The 22977-nt window shown below is 42.8% G+C and overlaps 1 protein-coding gene across 1 annotated transcript in view; it reads left to right on the top strand.

Moving 5' to 3' along the window:
• Window positions 1-22977, top strand: part of tle2b (TLE family member 2, transcriptional corepressor b) — a 73352-nt gene extending 50375 nt beyond the window's left edge. Inside the window, exons 6-20 of the mRNA XM_069695099.1 lie at window positions 489-563; window positions 2731-2908; window positions 4191-4207; window positions 6285-6425; window positions 7855-7908; window positions 11784-11951; window positions 12388-12547; window positions 13315-13484; window positions 14000-14076; window positions 15164-15413; window positions 15875-16122; window positions 16717-16860; window positions 17749-17903; window positions 18070-18146; window positions 22461-22977. Coding sequence (XP_069551200.1) covers window positions 489-563; window positions 2731-2908; window positions 4191-4207; window positions 6285-6425; window positions 7855-7908; window positions 11784-11951; window positions 12388-12547; window positions 13315-13484; window positions 14000-14076; window positions 15164-15413; window positions 15875-16122; window positions 16717-16860; window positions 17749-17903; window positions 18070-18146; window positions 22461-22568 — 2022 coding nt within the window. The 3' untranslated portion in view covers window positions 22569-22977. The remainder of the gene's footprint in view (window positions 1-488; window positions 564-2730; window positions 2909-4190; window positions 4208-6284; window positions 6426-7854; window positions 7909-11783; window positions 11952-12387; window positions 12548-13314; window positions 13485-13999; window positions 14077-15163; window positions 15414-15874; window positions 16123-16716; window positions 16861-17748; window positions 17904-18069; window positions 18147-22460) is intronic.

The following is a 22977-nucleotide window of genomic DNA, read 5'->3' as shown; positions in this document are numbered from 1 at the left end:
ACTGTGCGCCTCTGTGTGTGTGTATGTGTGCGAGCACCGTCGCACACGTGTATTTGCGTTTGTGTGACTGATTACATTGGGATTTTGTGTAAACAGTCGAGATTTTAGGTAGTGTGGTGTTGAGTACGTGTGCGTAGACCCGTGGGACTGCGCACATATGTGTGTACGTGTCTGGCTGCAGGATGTTTGTGTGACTTTGTCAGTGTTTGGGTTGTGTGAATGCGTGGTTGGCCAATCCAGACATTTATATTTACTCTACCTGTACCAAGTTTGGTTGGAAAACACCTTCTCTCAAGTTTTGTTCATGTAATGGTTCCTCCTGTTTACTGACATGCAATATACTGTTCTGTATAGTATGTTTACACCACACACAGTAACATACAGCTTTGATAATAACACAATGCAACCTGTTTTTCTTTTACTTTCTCTCTGTGGTGTTGAATGTGTTCGTGTGTGTTTTTATATGTATCTTGTGTGTGAATGTGTAGCACCAGCAACAGGTGGTCCAAGCCGTGGAGAGGGCCAAGCAGGTCACCATGGCTGAGCTCAACGCCATTATCGGGGTGAGTCACCCCCATTCATCAGCACAAACACACACACCTACACAGGAACACGTCAACTAAGGGTGTAAAGAATAGAATTCCATTTATTTATATATAAATGTGTAGTTCTAAAAAATGGATCATAACCAAATAAAATGAACGTAAACAAGACTGTTTGTGACTTATACATACTCCAACTGTTGATGTTGATTGTGCAGAGGATTATTTTACACATTAATGCTGGTGACCTTTGACAGCATGCTCGTCATTAACACAGCTAATGGACAGCTTGGACAGGTTTTTTTTTTTTTTTTTAACTGAAATTGATCTTTGAAGGGTTATTTGTGAAGGTATCTGTGTTTTAAGTATCTTATGCTCACATAAGATGTTAAGCAGCATCTCACCATGTGGGGGGATGTTCTTGTTGTGTAAAGGCTAATGAATATATTATTGCAGCAGCAGCAAAAATTTTTTTTTAAAAATGCTTTTTTTATGTCCTGTTTTCACTGGGCTGTGTTTCCAGTTTTGGAGGATATAACTCTATATAATATTCAATGAATCATGAAGTCTTCCAGGAAGCCCCTTTGGCTGCTTGTAGCTGTAATGACTAACTCGTGGTATAAAGAAAACCATTAACATTTTGGAGTTGTTGGTCCAACTTGGATAAAAAATTTAAAAAAAAAGGCAGCCTGTAAACATAGTAGCTTTTCTTAAAATGTTAAAATAAGACAAAGAAATCAGTGATTGGTATCAGAATCAGAATATATAATGACATTAAATCTCATCACAGCACTGATCACATCAATGTATACTCACTGTACATCAGCAGTACGCTGCATTAATTACAGCTCAGTTTCAAGGTTTCTGTACTAAACACTTCAATTCATCAGCTCCCTCTGAACAGCATGCGGCTCATATTTGAATTAAAAGGAAACCAACACACGGACTAACACACCCTAATTAAACGCACAGTGTACCAACATTTTACACACTGATAAAACACACCTGACGTCTCATTCAACATGCACTTTATCACCTGACTTCACCAACATATCACACACATGTTGTCACACATGCAGTCTGTGTATTCTCCCACAGACACACTGATGCTCCTGAGTGCTGTAGTAGACGGGGCTTTCCACAGCTTGTCAATGCACTGATCACATTACTGTCTACTTAAAGCCCTTTGTTCCTCCAAGCACTACAAACACGACTGTCTCGAAGGTGTGTGTGTGTGTGTGTCATCATAATGCTCCCCCTCAGGATAATAGCCTTTCTTTATCTGTAGCTGCTCCTTTGCTCTTCGCTCTCTCTATCCCCATCTTTCTCCTCTTCCTCTTCTGCTGCCTCTTTTTCTTTGTGTTCATTTATTTTCTGGATTGTCCCGTCCTTCCCCATAATCTTTTATCATTCTCCTTGTCTTACTTTGGCTGTGTCCTCATTTCTCCTCTTCCACTATTTTTTTTAATGTCTTATCTTTCCCTCTCTCTGCTGAACACTTTCCTTCCCTTTTTTTTTCTGCACTCATTTACTCTCTCCCTATTGCCTTTCCCCTCTTCATCTAATTCTTCCTCACTTTTCACTGCTTCCACCTTGATTTCCTTCTGTCTTCATCATTTGCTCTCTGACTTTCCTACCCTCTCTTTTCTCCTCTCTACATTTTCCCTCTGCCCTTTTCTACCTCTTCTTTCTCCCATCTTTTCCTTCATAATGAATCCCATTGCCTCAATATATCTCACCCTTTTCATCATCTTTCACTTCTTGGTTTCCATCGCTGCTGCCTTTACTTTCCCTGTTTATCGTGAGCTTTCAATTTCCTTCTCCCCTTCTTTCCTTTCCTCTTACTCATTCTTGGTGTCCATCTCTCTCACCTCTTAATCCGCTAATCTCTTTCACATCCTATCTACCTTCATCTTAATTTCCTCTCTTACTGACGAGCTCTCCATATGGATTTCATTTTATTCACCTTCTCCCGTTCTCATATTTCTGTCACTCCCCTCTTCCAACCATAAACACTCCCTTCCTCTGACTTCTCCCTTCTCATTTATTGTCCTCCACTTTCTCCTGCTTATTTTCCTTCCCTTCCTTCTCTACCCGGTCTTTTCTAACCAACCACTCCCTTGTATGTCACCATCCCTCCTCTGATTCCCTCCCTCCCCGCTCCCTTCTTTCCCTGTGGCCACAGCAGCAGCAGCTCCAGCACCTGTCTCATCACGCCCCTGGCATCCCCCTGACGCCACACCCATCAGGCCTGTCTCTTGGTGCGGGGGGTTCAGGGCTTCTGGCACTGACCGGAGCCTTGGGGATCTCGGCCCACCTCTCCTCCAAAGATGAGCGAAACCACCTCGACCCTGAACATCTCAGAGGTAGAGATCTGTAACCTTTAATCCTCAATTTTGTCTTTAAAAACAGGATTAAGTGTGCTGGCATAGCAGTCCTCAAGAGCCGGTTGTGGATGAGCCACTGGAGTAAAGCTCCTCTCTACCCTTTAAGTCTTAGCCAATAAAAATAAAATGCCAGTATTTTAAGCTCAAACTTTGTTGATTATTGCAGACGTTCCTGCAGCCCTGAAGTGTATTGAATTTGTTCTACAGTGAAAATCTGTGTGCATACTTTTGTTTCAGTTCATTGTACACAAAATGTTTGATCGTTAAAAATCGATGATGCTATTGAACATTTTGAGAAGATGTTTAGCAGGTTCAGAACAAGCGCAGGAGAGTAAAAGGCTCTGGGAAAGTTTCCAGAATGCAGCTCTCAGGAATCAAACATGCAGGAATGACCTTTTAAAATATGTTACATTTGTGCTTTTTTGTGTTGATTTCAATTAAATGTATTTAATATTAGAGCAGACAAAGTATCTGTGGAGAGAAACTGTGACAGCTGCAGCATAAAAAGTAGATAACTTTTATGTTTACGTCCAGATAAAATGCAAAGCAATGCTATACATCATTTGTGGCAGGCAGCTTTTTTGTAATTTGTACAGCAACTCACCTTTTGGACTGAGTTTGAACTTCCTTGTTTAGATTGCTGTCATAATATGGACAGATGTATTCAAGGCGCTTGTGTAAATGCAGAAGAAATGCTTTCTCCCGATGAACTTCCATTCACCCCGATAGAATATCTTATCTTTGTGCTGTGTTTCAGGCATCGAGCCAAGAGAGACTTTCTCATGAATAAATTGAGAGATAGAAAGAAAGAAAAAATAAAGGAGAAATCAGTGCGAGTCGAAAGGGAGAGAAATGGAGAGATCAATGTGTTCATATTGTCGTGTTAAGTATCTGGGTAAGAGCTTATGCATGTCTGCAGCTGTGTGTGTTTCTGTTCTTACATATGAGAGGGAGAATGAGTGAAAAAGATAGTGAGTGTTGAAAGAGGCAGCAGGGGAAGACAGCGAGCTTTGTCTGGTTGGAGAACAGAGCGATAGAGAGGGGAGAGGAGACTAGAATCAGGCACAATAGTGGGTCTGTATCTTTTTAGAGAGGAGCAGTCGTAGTCATAGTTCAGCCTAACCTTGGGTGACTGGGGACTGTTGTTGTTATTATTATTATCAGGACTGACGTCAAACTTTCTCTCTTTTCTCATCTCTATCAATCTCTCCTTTTCTCTACTCTGTTCTCTTTCCTTCCTTTTTTCTCTGCCTCAACCCAGAGGGAGCCCCCAGCAGGGTGAGTAGCTCTGTGTGTGTGTGTGTGTGTGCGTGATATAAGTATTTTGTACACCCGCATTTCACTGTGTGTGTGCGTGCTTGTGTGCGTGACAGTGATAAACGGAGGGAAATGGAGACGCACTGTAAAGTGGCCTCTAAAAAAAAAAAAAAAAAAAAAAAAAAAAAGAGGCTGTGGATTGCTGGACCTCAGCCAGGAGCAGCACAGCTCGACACCAGCACAATAGCTGCTCATCACCGTCAACCTTGAGCCTCTCAAGGTTTTCTCCATCACACTTACATCTGAGCTCACCGCGTTTGGCTGTTATCTGGAAGAACCTACAAACTGAGTTAATGGATGAACAAGCGGTTGTTTGTTTATCAGCACCACAAATGTTCTGGTAATCTGGAAGATTTACAGAACAAGTGAAAGAATTAAAAAAAAAACCTAGTTAATGGCAAATGCTGTCCAAAACACTCCAGTGTCTGTAGAAACATGTATCCCAAATAAGAAATGTAAATTTGTCACAAAATAAGAAAAATTGGAGCTGAAGTTCCTAAATATGAGGTCAAATATTTCTTAACAGATCACACCACGGAGATTTATTTGATTAGATGTTTCTCAGCAGAACAGTGTCTTTAGTTAATATTAAACCTGCAGTTGCGCAGCTGCCATTGCTGTGGTGAAGTGGAATCCGCGTACCAGAAAACTAAAATGCTGTTCACTTTGAATGGATGAAAAGTCTGAACAGCCCACGATTGACAGAGCTCGCAGGTTATATCATGTTTAGCTTCATTTTGTTTCGGTGCTGACACATCAAAGAACGAAAAATGTATCCTGACATCTAAAGTGTACTTTCACAGTAAACATTTGTAAAATATTTCTTACAAAAACTCATTCTGAGCATCAATAGGTTTAGTAAACAAGGAAATAGGATGAAGCAGAGGCAGTGATTGATAGCATTACAGTTTCCCTTCAGTTGTCTTTCTCAGTCACACCGACCTGTGTGACTTTTTAGATGAGAGGCAGGAACACACTTTTGTGTGTCTATGGGTGGGTGGAGGTAGAAAATTGGAGAAAGAAAAGAGAGAAGAAAACCAGCAAGTCTTTGTTCTGGCTTTTATTGCGAAATGAAAATGATTTTAAGAGCCCTGCTGACTTTACTTTCCCTCCCTCGCTTTCTATCCGCAATGAAACCCTTAACATAATTTAATTGCTAAACACAATGCTGATTGTTAGGCACCAGGAAAATATTTCTCTCATGAGTTAAGGTTTGTGTTGAAGCATCACAGCATTTAGGAAGTAAGTGGGGGTTGGGAGGGGGAGGAGGAGGTGTGGGGGGCAGAGACACATATCAATTGGCATTTATCAGAGAGCCTCACACTGTCAAAACATGTTGGAATTTGAAATGGAGGGTAAAGAAGGGACAGCAAAAGGAAGTGTAGAGAAGACGGAGTAGAAAAAGAAAGAAGAGGGAAGTTTGTTGAGCTGCACTGAGGTCCATTGTGTGGTTTCTTCTCCCGTCTGTTGTGCTCCTTCCTGTCGTTCCCGTGGGCTCCTTCCTGTGTGACTCACTGGTGTGTTAAACCCTCACTGTTCTCGTCCTCCCCACAGAGGGACAGAGAATGATAAGTGGCCCACACCGAACCTCTGGCCCTTGCCCCCAATGCAAAAAACAACACAATGCTTTGATCGGATTTTCTGAGTGCTGAGCACCAGGACAGGCTGCATTGTAAAAACGCCTGCACAGCTTCATTGCCCAATAATGAGAGTCATATTTTACATGTGGACTGGTGTCGAGGGGAGAGCACTAATTAGCTTTATAGGCTGTCCTGTGTGCTACTATGACTACGGCTTAACCTGTGCTTAGGTCTGCTGTTCTGTGTGTGTGTGTGTGTGTTTCTAAGTGATTCTCCACATCATGACCTGTATATTAGTAGAGGTGTGTGTGTGTTAGTACTTTAGGTTTGTAAAAAAAAAAAAAAATCCAAAAATGGTGATTTGTTTATGTATCTAATATGAATCTTGAGGTCTTTACCTATCACCTGTCTTTGTGTGCGTGTGTTCATACTTCTCTTTGTGTCTTGTCTTTTTCCAGAGTAAGTCAGTGTCATCGACAGACAGCCAGCCCAACGAAGAACGCCAGGGCCCGTCAGGAGGTTACTCCTCCTCGCAGGGAGGAGCTGAGGCCAAGAGGAGGCGCTGTGATGACAAAGAGTCCCTCCCACCACACTCCTATGTGCGTGTCTGTGTCTTTGTGTGTTTGTCCTTATGAAATGCAGAGCCTTAAATGATGCCTCTGAGGAAACTTAATTGCAGCAGCAGACAGAGGTTTCAACAGGAAAAATAAATGTAAATAAACACCGTAAATCCTTTACATCACATGCTATCAGTAAGCAATGATTTTGACATAATAGTTTTTAATAAAGCTTATATATAAGCTATATAAGCTATGTCAAAATCACTAAAGTGTATATATACACTAAAGACGTCTGGAAGTGTGTGTCTGTACGGTTGTGTGTGCGACTGTGTGTACATACGACATTGCCTATGACATTATAGGCCACACGGGGGTTGGGGGCCCGTGGCCAATTAGAGCCGTGTTTTGTTTGGATAGGTCCAGTGGGGAAGAGCAAGCAGCCAGAGGGGATGTAATGCCAGAAGAGAGACAGCCAAGGCAGATAGCTGTAATGAATTAGATGGCTGTGTTTGCAGTCTGGAGGATTGATTGACACTGGGTGTCTCTCTGTGCAAGACGGCCTGGCCTGCAGCTAAATCAGTTTGGCATCAACAACAACAGTCCAAATCTTCACGTTAGTTCAGAGCAAGAACAAGCACAGATAGTTTCCACTTTCTGAATGTTTTTCCTCTCTTTCTGTCTGTCGTATTACACCTCCCATGTCTCTCTGTTTGTCTTTTGCTCTTCCATATCTCTCTCTGTCTCTTTATCACTGGCTCTCAATTTCACTGCTTTTCCCTCTCACTCCGTCTTCTCCCGTTTTCTTTTAATTTTTATTCCATCTTTCATTCTACATTTTCTGCCTCTTTCTTCTTTTACTTTTCTCTCTTTCCGGTCTTCCCTCTGTTTTTCTCTTTCCGTCTCTCTCACTGGCTGTTTTTTGTATTTTTGTTTTAGGAATAGGTTGCAGACATTGTCCTGTTTTTGGCTCTGCATAATTAGGTACTGATGTCACTCCACACTGATGTCAATAAGAATATCAGACCATGATCACATCAAAGCGCTGTTGCCATGGTGACTAAGTGCCATCGTTCTCACCCCAGAAAACAGGAGAAAAAGAGAGAGATAGAGATATGGCTAGGCGAAGAGCAGAAATGTGCCGTGGATGGAGAAAGAGCAAGTGTGTGTGTGTGTGTGTGTTTATGATAGACAGATCGAAATTGTGTTTGTAGAGGGGTGATGTTTGGTGAGAATATGTCAGTATCTCTGTTAAATGTTACATGGTGGACAGACGGTGGAAGGAAGCAAAGAACAGCTGGTGATATTGATATATCGATCTGTGTGCGCAGCTGTACGCGTCTTTATTATTAATGCTCTCTATGTACATGTACTGTATACTGTATGTATTTGTGGATGATATCGAATTTTTTTTTTTAATGTATATTGTGAAATCTTATTTTACCTTTCTTGTTTCATCTTTGCTCCTCAGGACAGTGACGGAGACAAGAGTGAAGACAATCTTGTAGTGGACGTCTCCAATGAGGTGAGTTTTAAGGATTTTTTACATCCTCGTACTTAATGAGGCTAATCATTCTTTATAATTTCAGAAATCTTTGTTTGTCCTTGGCATATCTGGACACTTGTCCACCCTATAATATAATAAAGTTGCCGACTGGCTTGTGAATGTCGTGGAGTATTTGGTAGCATCTGATATTTCTGCCAGGAGCTGGTGGAGATCAAAGCCATAGCTAAATGGAAAGTTTTGGACTTGTATTTGCCAATGTTTCTTTGTACCAGCTAAATGTCCAAACAGGCAGCTGTTCACTAACAAGTTAACCAGTTCAACTGAAAGGGAATAATATTTCAATGTTGTGTTTACACAAAACTCCCCTCTAACTTTAATTTTTGTAATTTGTATTTCTGTGTATGCTAACCTTTTAGCAACCCTGTTGAGGTGTTGTTGAATTTTTTTTTATAAAAAGTATTCAAATAACATCTATAAAGTGAATTGTATTTTTCTCAACTACTTAACCCTTGTGTTGTCCTTGGGTCAAAATGACCCGCAGCTGTGTTCAACCAAGTTCTATTTTATTTCTATATTTTTACATTTTTGGGGATTTTTTTTGGTTTAAAGAAACCCTCACAGCATCCTTGTCACCAATGATCCCAAAAAATATGAAAATATAGAAATAAAATAGAACTTGGTTGAACACAGCTGCGGGTCATTTTGACCCAAGGACAACACAAGGGTTAAAAGAGAAACCCTCTTTTAAATTCCAAGCAAGCAGAGCTGGTAGAAAATTAGTGTGGCACATGAGTACGTGTTGTCCACCTGAAATACTTTCAAAGACAGACTCATTTAATGATTCTTAATTATTTAATATCTATAAATCTACATGACATTAAAATCAGTTTTTTTTTTTAAATTTGTAAATTCAGCCTAATTTTGTGATAATTGCCCTTAATTGGTGAACAAAGTGGGAAAAAGAAAAGGTGACCCACAGAGGCTACTTTCTGACAAATCATTGCTCAAGGTTTATTAAGCTCACTTGAAAAGGTTATACATGTCAGAGAAATACATTCACCCCACACAAAATTCTTAATAGTTTCTTCTGACCTCTAAAACCTTCACTAGAAATATTTGCTCACAATTTTCCATCTCCATTAGGGAAAGCATCAGATATACATGTACAGAGCACTTCAGCCTCTCTCCCACACATCTCCTCACAGCTACATCCTTGTAGAAAAGCTGAACATCTCCGTTACAGAAAGTATCTTTGATTTTGGGTTACAAGCAGCCTGTATCTGACAGAAGCTCTCTGACACTGCAACCTACACATGAATAAAGCATGAATCCAACATTGGGACGACCAGTGTTACTCACGGGAATTACTATAGATGTTTTTGGATGCCCTGTCTGGCTGGCTTTCCATAGTTCAACTTTACACAGCTATTGAGTGTGCAAGTGTCTGTGTATGCAAGACAGTTCAACTTTAAGTCAGTTAATTATAGACTTTTAACTGTGTTGTAGAAAAAAGTCACACACGTATATTTATACCATGGCAGGAAAAGCAAAGCAATAAATGTTTACATTGCTAGAAGTTGGGGTTTATTTGCATTTTGCTTGAAAAATGACTTTAAACAAATTGATTATCAAAAACAACCCTATTTTCTTACACACAAAAATTGGATTTGATTTTTTTTTTTCCATCTATAGTAACCTCAGTGTGTGTGTGCGTGTGTGTATCTGTGAAATGAGTCAGCAGGTATGTCGCTGGTTCAGCTTTCTGCTGCAGTTTCCTTGTAACTAGGAAGAGCTCCTATGTAAGCTCATTATCAGCTGCCACTGTTTGTGTTCTCTTCTTGTGAGCCATGTCCGTACACACACATATATATATATCTTCTCATCTACCTCCTCTGTGTATATTCTTGTCCTCCTTCCAGACTCTTAAAGCTTCTGTTCTTCCATCTCTCCTCTGTCTCCTTTTCATTCACTCCTTCTTTTCCACTCCTCTCACCCTGCTCCACCTCCTCCTTTTCTCCTCCCTCCTCTCATTAGATAACCGCAGTTTGGTTCATTTAATATATGCAAAGCCGTTTATGCCCCTGGAATATTTTAGTTCTTTAAATACTTCACGCAGTGTACCAAAATATGTTTCATCTAAGCCCTCTGTATTTTGATATTGCACACAAAAGCGGAACCGGTCTCTTGTGTGATTTGGAAACTGGTACAAAAGCAGAGAGAGAGAAAAAAAAAGTGACAAATGTGGGTAATAGAAAGAAAAAGGGAGGGAAGTTCTCTGGTGAATGCTGTGAGTTTGTGTGTGTGTGTATTTGTGCGTGCGTGCGCTATTGAGAGAATGTATGTTTGAACATACATGTAAGCTTGTGTGTGTGTGTTTGTCTTTCTCTTTGCAGATGAATATGTACACACCATGTAAATGTCTTTGGGGGGCTGTTGGAGCGGGTGTGTGTGTGTGTGTGTGTGTGTGTGCGTGTGCGTGTGTGCCTGTATAAGCACAAAAAAATCTGTGCTGATCACTGTGACCCAGAGAGAAGTGCTTACTCCAGCACTCTGTTCCGGGGGAGGCAGCGCTGGCTCAACACTGGCTCCAGTGATGAAAGCATCTGTAACAGCAACATTATCTCCTGGTCCATACGCTACCCCACCAGCAACAGTGACAATCTCTAGTGTTGCATGTAATGTTCCCCGAGTCCCTTTACAAATCACAATACTGACGGTGACACCGGAGTTTACGTTGCAGCCATTACTGAAGAATCAGGAGCCTTTACAGCTGCCACCACACAGGAGAATACAAGTTTGTCTTTCTGGCAGAAATAACAGTAATATTAGTAGTCATAGAATATTAAGGATGAAATAGAGAGGAAACGGAGCAGCTGTAAACAGACAATAGCATCATAAAGAAACATTTATCACATTTATTTGATAAATTATCAAAAGCAGCAGTTGCCATTTTTTGTCTGAGGTGCCCCAACAGTCCCTTTAGATGACTATGAATGCTGTATGAGTACTAATGTTATACTTTTGTCCCCCTTCTGCCAGTGACAGTGATTTCAAAAACTCTGTTGACACGCACTGTCATCGTAGGCTGGCCACTGTAGCAGCTGTAAAACAGTGTATATATTGTTCTGAGTGTGACAACACCTTGTAAAATTATTAATTTATTAATTTTAATGTATTAATTCATAATTAATCATTATTAATGTATCGTGAATTTGGTCAGATTACATTTTTTTTTAAAAGTCGAGAAGAGCCACAATTTTTAAATGTTTCATCCCCATTCAAGTTAGCATAAGCCGGACAGGCAGAAGTCCTTGGTGTACCTGCTCTGCCCATTGAGCATGCCCAGTATGCATCCTTCCGGCAGGGCGGGAACATCTCACCAGACACCAGATTTAAAAACTCGGGCCACTGTAAAATTCTGAGAGTTTGATAGGCTTAATCAGCATTGCGTGAACTCATTTGACAAGGGACTGATGGTAACATACATTAATTTATGTCAGAGCCCCACAATATATTCAGATTTTATGGTTTTTTTTGTATTATTTTCTTTTTGTTTAGTCATGTTTTTATTCGTACTACAATGTACTATAATTTTGCTGCTGACCAGTTTTCATGTCATCACAGTTGCTGTCACAACGAGTGACCCATTGAGTTTGTTTTTCTTTTTGTCAAATATCATGAAGGTAAGTCTGACAGCAGCTTGTCATCCCATCCACGGGTATGTTTTCCCTTGTTTGAGGGATCTAAAGAAAAAGGCACATAGGTCTGCTTCCTATGGGTGGCAGTATAAGAAGTGCAAAAGTCTAATTTAGAATAATAATAGAGGAGATATCCCACCAAGGATGAGATCAGATGAACATCAAATTATTTTCTCATCTCGATATGTCTTTCAGGAGCCCAACTCTCCTGCTGGCAGCCCTCCTCATTCACCTCATGGGAATGGGTTAGACCGGGCCCCGACCCTAAGGAAAGAGCTCCCGGGCTCCTCGAGCACAGGAGAGGCTCCCTCCACCCCAAACCCCCGCAGCCCCACCCCAGGGAAGTCCAAGGACCCTGCACAGGTAAGATAGATAGTGAGCAACTTAGAGATGCAGCACTCTGCTGGCTGGGAAAACCCTTTTCTATTATGTTACTGTAATTTTTTAACATTTTTAATAATACTGAATATTTTCATCATTATTTTCCACTTTGTACCCTCTGGTTGTCTATTCCTTCTACACTATTGCTTTGAGGTTAAAAAACAAACCACGTGAAGCTCATAAAACCCATAACTATTGTACAGTAACTAATTCATGTCCTAATAAAGTACATTGTTGCAAAAGCTGTGCCCGTACCACCAAGACAAACCCTTATTTTTTCATTGATATTGATCGAAAAGAGTCACTCTGGAGGTTAGTGCAAGAAAGGAGAGCTTCACAGCATCCGACGTGTTAGAGGTCCCACCGCAGATCAGCCACGTGTTTTATTCATTATATTAAATTTTCGATGTCTCTGCAGATGGACAAGTCCCAGTCTCCGTTGTCCAAGTCTGGCACCCCGTCCCCGTCCCACCGTGAGGCCCTTACCCCCGGAGCACCAGGTGCCCCAGGAGCTCCTGGTCCCAGCACCTCCTGCCTTCGCCTGGTCAGCAAAGCAGCAACCAGTGCAGACCCCCTTGGTAAGGCTCTCCTGACTGACTGAAAACCTGCTGAAGTTTTAAAACAGAAAAGAAAATAATTTTTTGAGATTATACCTGCTCATAAAGGAGCTTGCTAACACATGTAACATGATATTACTATATTAATCTTACATCATTGCACATACTGTTCTTTCTACATTTGTAGCCACGAAGCAGTCACATTACTCATTACTTTACTTTCTGCTCGACTAGAATTTGTAATTTTTTTTTAAATTGAATTATCCGGTCCAAATGGCTCCCTTATGTCAACTGTCATGAGTTAGACAGGATTTGCACCCAGTCTGCCTCTGCCCTTCATGCCATACATCCTCTTATCCCTCAGTTTTTCCATTTCCACATTTGTTTATGCTTTCACTGTTGTCTTGTCATGCTGTGATTATTTACTGTCGTGTTCCAAAATCTCTTGATGTGATCAAAGCAAAGTTAAACAAAAAATATGCCTAAAGGATATTTTTCGTGTTTTGAATCTTTAAAACCATTTAGAAATAAGTGAGAGCGCTTTGACTCTAACTATTACCATGGTGCTCATGAGCAAGGCTTTTAACTGCTATTTACGCCTGTGGCCAGCAGTGAAGACCGCTGTTGAAATGAACAGGTCCCTGGTTTGTGAAAAATAAACCAAATAAAAAAGGTTTTCCATTCTTCTCAGCCCCTTTGTGACTGTGTCTGTGCTTGTGAATTATGCATTGTTCCCCCTCTTTCTTCCCATCCTTCAATCCTTCCTTCCTCTTTCCCTCCCTCCCCAGCTCTCCGCAGTCCCATGTCTGTGCCCCCCGGTTCATACCCGGCTCATTTTGGCGTGGTGTCCCACGCAGGACTGAATGGGGAACTGGCCAGCCCAGGAGGTTTCGGTGGGGCTCTGACTCTCTCCCCACAAATCAGCGCAGCAGCCAGCGCCTACTCCCGAAGCCCCATGGTGAGTAAAGGCCAACATTATTCCTCTCTGTCAAGCTTTGATTTATTGTTTAGATGCACCCTTTTGACTGTCATAGCACTGGAAACTCTATGAATCTGCTCTGCATTATCAGTAGTAGTGCTGTGCTTTCATTATATACGCAAAGTAATCATGTTTACGCTCTAATTCACTTTCATACAGAGCAAGTTGTAGAGAAGAAAAGTTTTGCGCATCAGTATTTTGTGATCCGAAATGCTTTAGCCTTCCCTCTACATGCTGCGTGTTGTCTTTAGTATGAGTGATCATATCCAGCTAAGGAAAAAACATATTTATAAGCCCGAGCAGTCCAATCACAGTTTTTACAGTCTCCTATATTGGAATATTCTTTTCCTGTGTAATCATGTTAAATTGCACCAATGGGTTGGTTGGATAAAGACAGACATTGCGTCTTAACTTGTGTTGGAAATGTTGTAGAAATCAGCTGCTCCACTTTTATGTTGCTGTTAATTACCTGCCCACTCTTTTTCTCCCACCAGGTGGCGTATGACTCTCGGTCTCACCTGAGGGCCCCTGGGCTGTCCTCCTCTCTGCCTGGTTCATCTGGTGGCAAGCCGTAAATTAAGACTCTTACAGCACACTTGCATATACACAGATTGAGATCTACTCCATGCATGCATGCAACATGAACAGAGATCTATTATGGGATGAAACGTCATTATCAGAATATCATGATTCAGTGTGTTTCTGTTACTAGGGCATTGTACCAAATAAGCATACACACTCTCACTGTTTATGTTCAATTTTGCAATAAAAATTGGATCTTATCTACTATTGGAATACACATCTACTAGCATTAGTGTGTCTATATTTTGTATGGATACTTGCAACACTGTATTTTCCTAAGTTACACAGGGCGATTAAACTTTCAATTTTTATTTTCATTTGTTGATTAAAAAAAGGGGCAGCTGTGTAAAAGCTTTGCAGGATGACGTCATGTTAGGCTCGGAAAATTAGATACGTAGTTCAAATACTTCAAAACTAGCTCAGTGATTATCCAGAACTATCTGAATTGGATAGGAATCCAAATGAGTTGGAGCTGCTCTCTTTAACCCTGCGTGATACCTGGAAGCCCTGAATACTGGAAATACTGTTATTTCACCACACACTCAGACACATTTTCACGTTTTCCTCTGCCTTGGCCGGCTAAGGAATTGTTGTTTTTGTCATTTGATGCAGAGTAGCAATTCATTCTCACAGTGCAAATTTGAAATCATAAAACAGCCTTGGCTTCCAACCGCTACAGTATTGATCAGTCATTAGCAATGCCACATTGGCTCTGCCCTGTAATACAATCTGCCATTACGCATTCCCGCCCACAGCTACAGTGAGCCCAATAATTGCCAGAATTCGGGCAAATATTACCGCAGGTAGAAAGCCATTATGGTGTCGTCAGACTTCACAGCCTGCACACTGACATCTCTGTCGTTATTAATGAGTTGTGTATTTACAGTTACCTGTATCTTACTGCTTTCTCTTGCTCATTGATTGACGGATGGATTTCAGGTTGTCTGTCTAGTTGTCGGCCCATTTTTCCCCATACTTCCAATTACTTCACGGCGCCAACTAGTCCAAGTTTTTGGTTTCTTTCATTCTGAAGTAACGATTTATATTTCCTCTCTTCCTCTTGTCTCCCCCTTCAGGGCATACTCGTTCCATGTGAGCGCAGACGGTCAGATGCAGCCGGTGCCCTTTCCCCCCGACGCTCTGCTGGGTACAGGAATCCCTCGTCACGCCCGCCAGATCCACACCCTGAACCACGGAGAGGTGGTGTGCGCCGTCACCATCAGCACCTCGACGCGCCACGTCTACACCGGAGGCAAGGGCTGCGTCAAGGTGTGGGACATCAGCCAGCCGGGAAGCAAGAGCCCAATGGCCCAGCTGGACTGTCTGGTGAGACTTGACGGAGGAGGAGAAACACACACACACACACACACACACACACACACACACACACACACACACACACACACACACACACACACACACACACACACACACACACACACACACACACACACACACACACACACACACACACACACACACACACACACACACACACACACACACACACACACACACACAGAAGAATGAAACTAGAAATGGGTCAAACATGCACAAATCAATCCATGCATAGAAATGTTTGGATATTCACTGAAGAGATTTTTTTTTTTTTACTAACTGTCATCTCTCTTTCCTTTTTTGGTAACTGATATCAAAGTTCACATTCATTTTCTGAATGTCCCCAGTGTTACCATCTGTCCTATAAAGCCCCCGTGCAGGTTTTTGTTTCTCATTGATCCAGTTACAACAGGCATAACCTAAGTGGTGTCCTCATCTTGTCCAATCAGAACAGGGATAACTACATTCGCTCCTGTAAAATTCTCCCCGATGGACGCACCTTAATTGTTGGTGGGGAGGCCAGCACGCTGTCAATCTGGGATTTGGCCACGCCGACTCCGCGCATCAAGGCGGAGCTGACGTCGTCCGCCCCCGCCTGCTACGCCCTGGCCATCTCGCCCGACAACAAGGTCTGCTTCTCCTGCTGCAGCGACGGCAACATCGTCGTCTGGGACCTTCACAACCAGACGCTGGTCAGGTAAGAGGAGAGGGAAGCGGAAAGGCAATATAAATTTTGTTCCTTACCTCCACATATAGACGGTAGTCTGGGGAGGGAGCACAGAGGTTAGAGGGAGGAACGTGAGGGAAGAAACATTTCAGCAATTTCAGGTGAAAGGAGAAGAGGGAAAAAAAAAAAAAAAAGACAGCCCATAAAATATGGGAGGGAGGGGGGAGGGGGCATTGTTGCAGTCTGGGACTTCCTCAACTAACCCCTTGGTCAGGTGAAAAAGGGGGGGGGGATAAACTAGTCATAGGGGATATGGATGAGATAAAAACAGACAGGTTTTGACAAGGTAAAAGAAAGCAGAACTGAGGAATAAGGGGAGGGAGCACTGTGGTGAGGCTGAGGGGAGGAAATAAGAGAGAAAAGAGGATCAGGTGTGGGAGGGGTGGGGGCAATAGGTGCCACGGGAGGGGGGGGGGGATAAAATATATTCAGCCAGACACCCCCAACAGAAAAGAAGAAACAAAACAAAAAAATACGCAGGAAACTGAGTCTTCGATGTTTTTGTATTTGCATGGTGGTGGGTTTTTGTGTGTCTCTGAAGCTTCCGTGTGTCTCCTCCTGCAGGCAGTTCCAGGGCCACACAGACGGTGCGAGCTGCATCGACATCTCCAACGACGGCACCAAGCTCTGGACCGGAGGGCTCGACAACACGGTCCGCTGCTGGGACCTCCGAGAGGGACGCCAGCTGCAGCAACACGACTTCACCTCGCACACACACACACACACACACACACACACAAGTAGGAACTTCACACACTCTCGAGTACACGCGTGGTGACATACAGTTCATTTCATCTCACAGGGACTCGCACACGGTAAACAGACACACCAAAGTAAATAGAGATACAGTACTTACAGGGTTGCAGAAGCTTCACATCCACAGCAGAAATCACCAAGAGTAAACATACGCAGCACAAATACACACACCATGACCTCGCCTGGTCTGTATTTACACCAGCACACATTCCCGCAAACACCAACATGATTTCACCATCCAGGTTTACACACACACACACACACACACACACACACACACACACACACTCTGTCTCCCATTCACTCTTCTCTGTCACAACAGGACTATAGAGTTGACCACTGTTGTCAAATGAGTTTCGATCCACCGTGTAATGACTTTCTCTCTCACTTTCCGTCTCTCTACATCTGACACTTTCCTTCACTCTTTTGCTGTTCTCTTTTTTCTCTCCCACCGTCTCTCTATTTATTCACTCTATATTTAATTTGTTTACGTCATTCCACTCTGTCATTTTTCTTAACTTTCCACCATCTTTCCTCTTTCCTGTTCCCACTCATCATCTTTATCTCTTCTCTTTGATATTGTACATTCCTTCATTTCTACTTAACTCCTTCATCTGCCCCCCCCCCCCCCCCCGCTTTCATCCGTTGTCCTTCTTTCATCAACTTTATCTTCTTTCCTCCCTCATTCTCCTTTCCCTCACACCTTTGTTTTCATTTCTGCACCCTTGCTGTCTGCCCCTCCTGCGATCCCACCTTGTGGGGTTTTTTTTCCCTCTCTCTTTTTGCCTTCTGCTTCATTCACCTTCCCTTTCATTCCTCCGTTTCCTTCCCCCACCATCTCCAGATCTTCTCCCTGGGCTACTGTCCGACAGGCGAGTGGCTAGCTGTGGGAATGGAGAGCAGTAACGTGGAAGTACTGCACGTCTCCAAACCCGACAAGTACCAGCTGCACCTTCACGAGAGCTGCGTCCTCTCCCTCAAGTTCGCCTACTGCGGTACAAACACAAACCTACATACTTGTATTGGTTCTTAAATGTTTCTGGCATATTTGCAGGCACTGACCTGCACAAGTCCTCTTCACACACTTTGCATGCAGTGTCCATCACTCCCTTTTCTTTGTTTAACATGTTGTACTGTGTGTGTGTGTCTGTGATATTTCAGGAAAGTGGTTCGTGAGCACAGGAAAAGACAATCTGTTGAATGCATGGAGGACACCATATGGAGCTAGTATTTTCCAGGTGAGAGATGAGCATGTGCTCTGAGGATATTTAGGTTCTATATACAGAATATACACATTCATATATGCAAATGTTTAGGTATATATTGTGTATATATAACTATATGTGTATGTGCAACACCGAAACATGTAATACACCTGCCAGGCCACTTGAAAACAGCGAGTCGGTATCATGGCCGTGACGTTATCCATTGGTGTGTGACTTGCCATTTTGAAGTCTTGAGTTTTTTTGGAGTCAGAAATTACCATATTTGGATGAGCTGGAGAGTTGCGAGTGGTGATTCTGACAATATTCCCCACCTACTAATAGCAGAAATCTGACTGCACTGCAGGCCTGTCAATCAAACCAGACACGCTCATAAATATATCGCTCTTTGAGGCCGTAATATCTGATTAATGATGGAATTATTTTCCGAGAGACCACCAGAGCACTGATCAGAAGGAGTGTATTTACTCAATGACCATATTTGATCATAACTTGCAGAATTTTTTTTTAATGATTTTATAATATGAGAATTTTTTTAACCAACCCCTAGTGGCCCTCGGTGGTATTGCAGTTTCAGGCACTTCTGCGTTGGCCTCACTTTTCAGACCCTGATGCTATGTCTACTTTTATATACGGTCTATACTCAAGAGGCATCAAATAACCTGTGGTTAAGGAAAACAAAAACGTGTATAAATCCTGTGCTTCCTATTACCCATCAAAATGACATTGCTTTAAAGGCATCCATGTCACCCTCACCTGGACTTGAACCCTGTCCTCCTGCACAGTCCATGGTTGATGGACTTAAACGATCCGTGACTTATGTCTTTCACCCACCGGTCTCCTCAAGGCGTCACTGCCTTTGAATTTCGTCTCATCTCCTGCGTCGCATGATGTTCATGACATGCGTTTTCCTCTCGCAATGAAGGTGACATCAAGCGTCACACAGACAAACTAGTGTAGCGATGGCTGTATTGCACACTTTGCCGTGATACTGGGTTGATTTGTGCTTGCTGGGGCTGCTAAGTCATCTGTTTATCAATATGAATAGTGCTGTTGAGACTATCTCTGCTTCATGTCCTTAAACCCCCCCTGTGATACATACTCACATGTCCTGACTCCTCGAGGCAAAAGAGAGAAAAAGAGAATACTTTTTTTTTTTTTAATCCAGATTTGTTGATCCAAGGTGACTTGTGGAGGTTTATCAGAGGGTGATGACTGACACACACACACACACACACACACACACACACACACACACACACACACACACACACACACACACACACACACACACACACACACACACACACACACACACACACACCAAACGGCATATTTCCATCCTGTGCAGTTGCTCCATTGGAGGAAATGTTGAAACATGAATATGCAGGGGTGTAATATTTTTAGCTGAGCCAGAACATCAGGGTGTGACTAAAGTTAGAGAGGGGAGATGAAGGTACGGTACATTTAAGCTGAGCATTTTGTGTGTGTGTTTGTGCGACTGTAAAGCAGCGTGGCTGTCATATTCCTGTAAGCTACAGTGGGCAGCAGGGCTGGCGGCTCCTGTCTCTCCTTGTGGACTGAAAGGAGAATGCTGGCTATCTTGCTTTGTTATCCAAATGCCAAACGTTCCTCCTGCCAAACAGCTCCCTCCTGTCACCGTGTTATACAGAGCTGCTCTCGCTCCTCTTTCTCCTCTCCGGTTTAGCGCTGTCCTTTCTCATTTCCGTCTCCTTGCTACTCTAAAGCCTCACTCCTCTCTTGATCCTGTTTTTTTCCTCGGTCTCTCCCCTTGTCTCCGTTTATTGTTGTCCTTTCTCCCTCTGTGCTTGCTCATTTTTATCTTTGTCTCCTAACCTGCTTGTACCTCTACCCTCACTTTCTTCTTTGACCTTGTCTTTTTGTTTACCACTGTCCTTTCCTTTCTTCATTGTCCTTATTCTTTCTTTCTTTCTTTTGCAATTCCCCTCGCTCCTCTCTTGCTAAAATTCATTCCTGCCCTTTGGCTGGTCTGTGGGGTGTCTCTCGTTTTCTCTTCTCTCAATTTCATTCTTGTTTTTATTCAACATTTTCACTAGGGGAAAATTATAAATGTCAAAAAGCGTATCACTATGTAGATGAACAGAAACCAGATGAACGATGGACTGGTCTCAGGAGTCTTCAGTTCCCTTAATGTTGCAGCAGCAACTCCTAAATTTAGAGAGGTTTATTTTCTGTTGTGCAATGAGATCGCATCAGAATTGTTTTCTTAAATCAATACATTTTGTGCACTAAGTGAGGAATTGATGCTCTGGCTACGCTTTCAGAATACATTGAGAACACAGACTTATCATCAGGTTTCTTATTCTCCTGTTTGATTGTCCAGCCTGCGTTCACACCACGAAGGTTTGCGTTTTGTTTTTGGTCATTTCCTTCCAGTATGTCAGGCGCTTTTCGTTTTGGTTTTCTGTAGGTTTTCTAGGTTAATGTTGTGCTAATACGTCGTTGGCAGGGCGCTTCTTGGCAGGTTTTCATGTGGAGCTGATGTGATAGATAGTGGAAACCCTAATTCATGGATTAGCTGATCAAAAGAAAAATAATCAGTCACAGTTTGGATAAATGATCATCATTGAAGTTGTTTTTCACACAAAAAAAAGCCAAATAATCTGTCGTCCTGGCTCGCGTTGGTCAGACAAAATAAATATTTGGATCATTTGGGGTTTTAAAAAAAACGCGATGTTGCTTTTTTTCCCCGCTATTTCATATCATTTTACAGAACCAACGATTAATCAGTTAATCAAAAAAACAAAAACCCGAATGGCCACATTATCTGAAAATAATCAATGTTGTTTATAGATGACGTAAAACCCTGGAACAAAGACGTGGTCTCTTCGGTCTTCTCTAATGACTTGCAGCTACATGTTTTTAATCAAAACAAGCTTTTTTTTTGTCTTAAGTCTTTATATTTGCTGCATTCAGTGGAGAAAATAATTTGCAGATTACAGAGTATAAACGTCAGTCTCCTCTTGGTCTCTGGGTTTGTCTGCCTGGTTCGATGTTCTGGCTGCGTTCATCAGTATCTCATTTCTTTTCACAGCTTTTTGTCAACTCGAGTGGTCAGACGTGTTAATGTGCTCGGCTTGTTAAAGGGCAATTTGCTGTCCACTAGGTCAGGTACTTCTCTTTTTCATGTATAATTTGGTTTGGTGGGATATTTTTTTTTTTTTGTGCTAATTTACCATACTGAATGTTTGCAATTTAGATTTATTTTGATGATGATAAACGTGTATTAATAATATCGAAATAGAACTTATTTGACTTTTTCAAGAAGAGAAAAATGAAGTCCCGGACTTATTTCCATCTTTGTCCCTTGTGTTTACACACTTCACCCACCTTCAGGCAGTCTCACATAACCGTTACACGAGTGAAGAACTTAAAAATGGAATCAAATAAACACAAAACAGACGATATAAAAAGTATCGCTGACATCCGGAAAACAAATTGCATCAGAAACATGTTAATGTTAGACTGTGTTGAGTCACTCGGTTTCAGGAGAAGGTTTTACTCTCCAAGTTTCTCTCTGTTCTTCTATGTGTGTTTTACTTTCCTCTTTTTCAAACTCATCCTTTAGCCTGTCATTGCACCCCCTCCCCCTCCTGAGCCCCCCCTCCCGCTATCTCGCCATAGTATGAGGGTTCCTGTGTGAAATGGCCTCTCTCCAGTGCCTTGATGATTGACAGCCCCGCTGTGCCTGTAGCAGGAAGGAGGGGAGGAGAGGGTAGAGGGGTTTACAGAGGAGGAGGAGGAGTCGACATGAGAGAAGGGGCAGCCTAAGAGGATGGAGAGAGAGGAGGAGAAGAGGCTGGGAGGGGAGGAAGGAAGATAAATGATGATGGAGGAGGAGGAGGAGGAGGAGGAGGGAGTAGAAGTAGCTTTAGATCATCTAAAGCCAGGTGCCCAGGTCTGGCGTTCAGACACGGAGGGGGCTAAAAGGAAGGATTGTGCATTTTTCCGGTCAGCCTCCGTGCTGCTCGTGGTGCTGATACCTGCGGTTAATGAGGCAGCGTCTCAACCAGAGAGAGAAAAAAAAAAAAAAAGCCGTGCGTCTCGCATCGAAGCAGACGAATGAGTCAGCATCCCGGAGCTGTGGAGTTGTCTGTTTGGAAATAATTGCCAACTCTTTTGAAATGCAAATATGTCTCGTATGATTGAGTATTAAGTGATGAGTCATGTCTTTTCTAACATCTCTCTCTTTGTGTTTGTTTCTCTCCGTCCGTCTCCATCCATCCGTCATCACGTCTTTCTCTCTTCTGTCCCTGGGTTGTGTCCGCGTCTCTGGCGCCCTCCCAGTCCAAGGAGTCCTCGTCTGTGCTGAGCTGTGACGTCTCCCCGGACGACAAGTACATAGTGACGGGCTCCGGGGACAAGAAGGCCACGGTGTACGAGGTGGTTTACTGAGGGCCTGGACGAGATAGGAAGAGACAGGATGGAGATTTTTTTTTTTTGTGGGGGAGGAGAAGGTTGTCGGGGACGGGCAACTAGTTGCCCCGCCAACCACTCCTGAGCCTCATTACATCAGCAACAGCGGCACTGCCGTCTCAGTCCTCCTGACCCTCACCCTTAAAACATCTCCCCCCTTTTTGCTGTGATTTAAGCTACTGCAGAAGCTCCCAGATGCCCCCTCCCCTCCTCCTCCCACCCTCCCCCCTTCCCCTTTTAGCCCAAGGATGAGGCATGATAGCAGAGAGAGAGGCAGAGTCGGAAGCAGCAAGATAAGAAGGACAAAGGAAGAGGGCGGTGGAGCATAAAGATAAAGTTGGGAGGAGAAAGACGAGGGGGGGAAGGAGGAGGAGAGAGAGAGCGGAAG

This window comes from Brachyistius frenatus, unplaced genomic scaffold (assembly GCF_029030835.1).
Source record: "Brachyistius frenatus isolate BFR_SWC_R1_liver_20210118 unplaced genomic scaffold, ASM2903083v1 Contig_18, whole genome shotgun sequence".
Lineage (NCBI taxonomy): Eukaryota > Metazoa > Chordata > Actinopteri > Embiotocidae > Brachyistius > Brachyistius frenatus.
Note: the sequence above shows the minus strand (reverse complement) of the source record. Positions and strands in the feature narration are given on the sequence as shown.